Source organism: Acanthochromis polyacanthus, chromosome 16 (assembly GCF_021347895.1).
Source record: "Acanthochromis polyacanthus isolate Apoly-LR-REF ecotype Palm Island chromosome 16, KAUST_Apoly_ChrSc, whole genome shotgun sequence".
Taxonomy (NCBI): domain Eukaryota; kingdom Metazoa; phylum Chordata; class Actinopteri; family Pomacentridae; genus Acanthochromis; species Acanthochromis polyacanthus.
The window spans coordinates 34,762,460-34,768,459 of record NC_067128.1 but is presented as its reverse complement, the minus strand read 5'-3'; the positions used below and the strand labels follow the sequence as shown (position 1 = coordinate 34,768,459).

Genomic DNA, 6,000 nt, shown 5'->3' with positions numbered 1-6,000 from the left:
CGTTTTACCGCAAAGGCTTCTGTTGCTGTCTATCAAGTATAGCCACGCCCCCTGGCTCCGCCAACTTTAACGATTTATTTAAAATTCAGTATTGATTTATTTTAAGATCGGCCACCTGATCTCTCATTTTGACCATGAAAACTAACAGGAAAAAATCCTGAGCTGTAGAAAATCAGTCTATCAAATTTTATTTTTTCCAAAAATGAATTGGGGTCTTTGGAGAAAAAGCTTTTTGGAGCCAACCCTAGCGGACGGCGTGATATTGCAAGTTTTTGACACTTCCGGGTTGGCTTCAATTCTGGAGCCAGATGCTACATCCACTATATATACAGTCTATGGTTGACACCCAACAGATGGAGACGCTGCCTCAGATCTCAAGGCTGATTGGTCGTGGTCTTTCCGGCCCTGCTGGAGAACATCTTCGTCAGCTACGCCTTCTTTTACACTAGTTTTGAGTTCTTCTGTTCAGACTTAGAAAGATTAGATAGAGGTTGATTACTTTGCTTGACAGTTTTGGTGAACACTCTCGCCTTCATCACAAGCATCTCACTGACAGCGCGACGTTCTTCAATTCCAAACGAAGTATGCAATCAAAAGATCAATCTAACGTCAGTGATGCATTCCGGTGCAGTCGGACAACGAAGTTGCGTTCAGGAGCGTCGGAAATTGGAGTATCAGTAATTCAAATTTCCAACGAAATTTTTGGGGTGTTTTTTTTGGAGGGGGGCACTGCACTGGGTGGCCAATTAGATCACAGGGGGCCCACTGCCTGCTGTGAAGATCCGTTGGTTGACTGACCGTTAGCTTCACTTAACTCCTGGAGAAGTCATCAGTCTCGGGGTTCACATACTTTTTCCCACCCTGCACTGTGAATGTTTGCATTGTTGTGTTTGAGAAAAACATGAAAACACATCATTTTTATGTGGTATTAGTTTAAGCAGACTGTGTTTGTCTGTTGTTGTGACTCAGATGAAGCTCAGAACGCATTTTATGAACAATTTATGCAGTAATCCAAGTAATCCCAAAGGGTCCACATACTTTTTCTTGCAAGTGTAATTTGTATTAAATAATCAAACAGTACATGAACTGTGTATTTTTTTAGAGACACTGATGCTAAGTTTCCAGTGTAATTTTCTGGAACAAACCGATACACAAAGACACGCGCATATCTGTTTATTTTCACATTTTTTTGACATTGTTTTGTATTTCAAAAGATCTGTCATGCGTTACCAAAAAAAATGGAAAAAAAGAAAAAGAAGTAAGTTAAATATATACAAATACTGTATAAACATAGCTGCACCCAGTAATGCTAAAAAAAGAGAGAGAGAAGGCAAAGCAGGGGCAGGTCAGACTGGGAATGGATTCACAGCAGAATACATGAAGACGACCGTAGTTCAAAAGCTTCTGCATTAAACAGCACAGTTCTGTTCACTATTAGCACGACATACAGTTAACACTGGGGTAGATCTAAATGAATGCTACCGGTGGACGTTATGCTAAATACAGTATTTTATAAAACAAATGTACAGTTGATGTAGACTTGCTGTGGAAAATTACCATCATTCCCTGTTAGACTTGTAGAAAAAAACAACTTGCAATACAGAAAACAGTAGTTCTATCAAGATCTACTTCAAAATAGATAGAAATGGTCAGAAGTGACTAACTTCAAGTTGAATATAGCTGCTAAAAAGATTTTTTTGGACAATCTTCTGCACCAAAATGATAAGATCTAAGATTATATCCAATATTTTTTAACCAGTTTTGTTAGGTGAGGTTTCCAAAGCATAACAGATTTTTTTCTGTATCAGATGGTCAAAAATAAGGTAGAAACGCCTCCATAACGCAGATCCATTGACATTACTGAGCGATTACACTCATCATCCTGCTTGGTCACCCCCCCCTCAAAGGTCCGTTCTGAACCAGAAAAAATACCTTGAAGGGGTTTTAACTTGACTTGTACTTGAACAAAACCCACTAGATCAGAAAAGACATCCAATAATTGTAGTATTACACCGTTTACGGCTGTGAACTTGGACGTGTCAGTCTCTTCAAAGGTCCACAGATACAATCTAATATATGCAGCTCTGATAATTCTACCATCAGTTCCTCTCAGCCTTCTTTCTTTTTCTCAAACCCTACTTCAGATCAGTTTTGTTCAGGTACCTACGCTCTGCTTAAATGCCTCTCTGCCCCGTTACTTCACTTTCAGGGTGTGGTTTTTCCTCCGAGGCGGCGTCTTCTGGACCTGCCGGGCCCGAGTTCCAAAACCCAGAGACTGCAGGGACTCTGTGATGAAGCGCTGCGTCGGCGAGACACACAGCATCACCAGCAGCTTGGCATCGCCACCTAGTGGGCGAGAAGGAGACAAACAAGGAGGCAAGGATGGAAAGATGACACAAATCAGCCACAACATTAAGACCACTGACAGGTGAAGTGAGTAACATTGATCGTATTGGTTCTATGTGGTGTTCTGCTGGAAAACCTTGGATTACGACATCCGTGTTGATGAGACTTAGACACCAAAATAAACATTATTCCAGAACAAACACACTCCTTGAAATGCACTCCACCACATCATAAGAACATCAATCAGGAACATCTTGAGGAACACAACAATCACCCAAGATGTTGATTTGACCTCCAAACTTCCTAGACCCCATTCTGATCAATCATCAACAGGATGCAGTGGAACAAGTTTGATTCCCAGACAGCCCACTGCACAACCCAGAGCACCTTGCCTGGAACATCCAGACTGACTTTATTTATGTATTAATATAAATACAAATAAAGGCAGTCTGACTTTGCGATGCTATGAGACGATTTCAAAAAGGAGGGGCTAACGAATGCAGCTTGAACGAGAAAGAACCAATCAGCGTAACACGGATGTGACGCACAAACAAATCGACCTTGAAGTCCATGTAGTCCAAACAACAATGGCATGCAGCCGAGAAAGCGTCGCGGTGAATGATTACTGCCGTTTTTGTCACAAAAATCTGCGAATACATGGGGTACTCTCAAGTACAACACTTATTTTTGAAAAGGCTACGCAACAAAAGACTCATTCCGAATGATTAGCGGTGTTAGGAATAACTTTAAATCGGAGCGTATCTGTAAAAGTTGCTTAAATTTACTCACACGTTTGGAACGGGATTTTCCTCTGTACAAACAATGGCAAGAAGCCGAAAGTAACGAGCCATTCACTGCCTCCTCATCGTCGGAAACGTCAAGTGAAAAGAGACAATGACTAATGCCATCCAAAACGCCAAGAGACCACAAAAAGATTCGCTTTGGCCCCCCTCTTCTCTCTCTCTCTCTCCTTCTTGTTTTACGGCAGTGCCCCCCCCCCCTCCTCCGGCATCATCTTTATGGGTAATCCAGGCGCTGAAGATGACGCAGCATTAACTCCCGCCTCCCGTGCTATGATTGGTCGTACCAAACTGTACCGGGAGGGAAACGCGATTCAATTCGCCCAATGCCAAACTGACTCTCCTGTATCTCCTAACATGGAGATAGGAGATTACATGGAGATTCAGTTTGGATTTTCCAAGCTACAGAGCACCCAAAGATCCACTGTCAGCGTCTTGGTCCAGATCCCATAGGACACCCTGAGAGGTCCTCTGGTCCAGGCCCAATGGCTCAGAGCACATAAAGGGGACCAACACAATATTAGACAGGTGGTCATGTTGTTGTTGCCTGATTACATGAAGTGTGCACTTTTTCCCAGGGGTGCAGACGTGGGAAGCAGGAGTCAAAAACTGCCAACAGTCTCACCTATGGTGTCCTGTAGCAGATGTGTGAGTTTGCTGTTCCTGTAGGGGACGTGAGGCCTCTGTTCGGCCAGAGATCCCAGGACATCAGACAGAGCTGAGAGGCTGCGATTTATACACGACACCTCCCAGAGAGCTGCTCCCGAAATCCCCGACATTCCTGAAGACAGATTCAGATGCAGCAATGTTAGCTGATGTACTCAGAGAACAGGAGCAGGTTGTGGAGTTAGCGAGGTAACTTCAGGTTGAATCCTGGGTTTACAGGGTTACGACGGCAGTTTGCTTTTTGTCTGGGTACATCGCCATGGTAACTTGAGCTGCACATCTGTAGGGCCATAGTTTTTCTTTCCCTGACTGGCATAGATACATAAAGAGATATACAGGGTGGGCCATAAGTTTCCATACATTGGGAAAATGTATAATGTATATTTTTCATGTTTCAGATACCCTAGAAGATGCATTTGACGCCATCTTTGGGGGCATGTGAAGGCCGTGGTGTATCAGGTGAAGATACGAGACATAAATTATCTCAAAGAACGTATCACCAACGCCATTAGAAGCAGAACTTCAACTGTGCTAATTCAGGTTCACTAACAGTGGAAAACACATAGTAATCTGTGTTTTTGAAACAATGGTAATCATATAGGGCACATTGTATAAATAAAAACAGTTGTCCAACATAAAATGTTTATTTTTCCCATGTATGGAAACTAATGGCCCCCTCTGTAGATTCTCAACAGTAGGAACTCCAGTTACTAACTTTCCTGTTGCCTGTAATAAAATTCTGAGCAATTTGTTTTCTTTAGGCCCTTTCTTAGCCATATATTCATTAAATAGGGACTGATTAAAACACTAAAGCCTCGTACTTGTAGATCTTTTAAGATTTGCAGTACACCTACTTGCTAGTTATTCCACCAAGAATTGTGGCAGAGTTATGTGACGACTGGCGTTGGTTTGTCTGTCTGTCAGCAACATCACTCAAAAACTGACATACAGATTTGGATGAAATTTTCAGGGAAGCTCAGAAATGACAAAAGGACCAAGTGATTAGATTTCGGCAGTGATGGCTCTTATAGTCTGGATCCACGGATTTGTTAAAGGTTTCAGTTGTTGGAAAAACTATGACTGGGCAGCCTTACTGCGCTATCTGAGTGCTTTTCTAGTTTATAATTTGATATTTCTGCAGTAAATAGAAACGAGCTGTTTGAGTAAAACTGCACTAGACAGCACATTCAGCTCAGACTAACCTGAAAACCGCTAAAAACCAAGCACTCACATTGCATTTTTGTTGTCTAGTGAATCTCTTGTGCACCGATATGTTGCCAGATGTTTTACACAAAACAATGCAGAGAGATTTAGGAAGGATGAACAGTGAATTTCTGATGGGTTCAGCTCTCTTCACTCCTTAGAGCAAAGACATGTACCTACTTGAATTAAATTTTTAGCAGCACTTCATCTGCAACATCTCAATTACACGTTTGCCCGAAGCCCCATTTTGCAATTTGCTGTGTTAAAAGAAGTTAATTTCCAGTTAAAAATCTTGCCTAATGCACCATAAAACACTCAGGGATCAAAGTTCCCAGGATAACTACAGTTTCAAAGACTACCCTAAAGCACTGGGCTCCTACCGACACACTCGCTGCCGGCCAGGTCCACCAGCTGCAGCTTGGTCCTGAACTCGGTCTGAGAGATGCTGTGTCTGGGGGAGGGGCATGGGGAAAGGGAGGGGGAGGGGCATGGAGAGGAGGCGGGGCTTGCAAAGAGTTCATAAGATGGCTGGCGGGCGGCTGGGTTGGCACGGCGACAGCGTGGACTCCACCACTCCTTGTGGGAGGAGCGCTGCATGTCCATCTTGGCACTCTGAAGCCTGCGGGCTGAATGGAGGAGGGTTAAAGTCACAAAGCAGGAACGTCTGGAAGGAAATGATGCGAGGGAGTGTTTCTGTGAAGGCGTCTCACCCAGGGCCAGGGCGTTGGGGCTCTTGGAGGAAATGGTGAGGGTGACAATGAGGTGAGAGCGAGACGAGTCGGTGTGGACGAGGGTGGGACAGTGAGCTCTGAGCTTCAGGACGCTGCTGATGATCTGCATCACCTCCGAGGCGTTACACACAGGCCTGTAGATCAAACAGAAAAAACATTACTTAGAATTTTATTACTCCGACAAGGAATGCAGCAGAGTTATGTGATGATTGCTGTTGGTTTGCCCGTCTGTCTGTTAGCAACATTACTGAAAA

General features: G+C 43.5%; 1 protein-coding gene across 5 annotated transcripts in view; it reads right to left on the bottom strand.

Moving 5' to 3' along the window:
• Positions 1-1,158: 1,158 nt before the first annotated feature.
• The window catches only part of kif25 (kinesin family member 25), a 24,618-nt gene continuing 19,776 nt past the window's right edge, over positions 1,159-6,000 (bottom strand). For all 5 annotated transcript variants that reach the window (XM_051960821.1, XM_022216036.2, XM_051960820.1 and 2 more), the window contains 4 exons: positions 5,726-5,880; positions 5,396-5,641; positions 3,772-3,927; positions 1,159-2,346 (listed from right to left, as the gene is read on the bottom strand). In XM_051960821.1, coding sequence (XP_051816781.1) covers positions 2,195-2,346; positions 3,772-3,927; positions 5,396-5,641; positions 5,726-5,880 — 709 coding nt within the window. In that variant the 3' untranslated portion in view covers positions 1,159-2,194. The remainder of the gene's footprint in view (positions 2,347-3,771; positions 3,928-5,395; positions 5,642-5,725; positions 5,881-6,000) is intronic.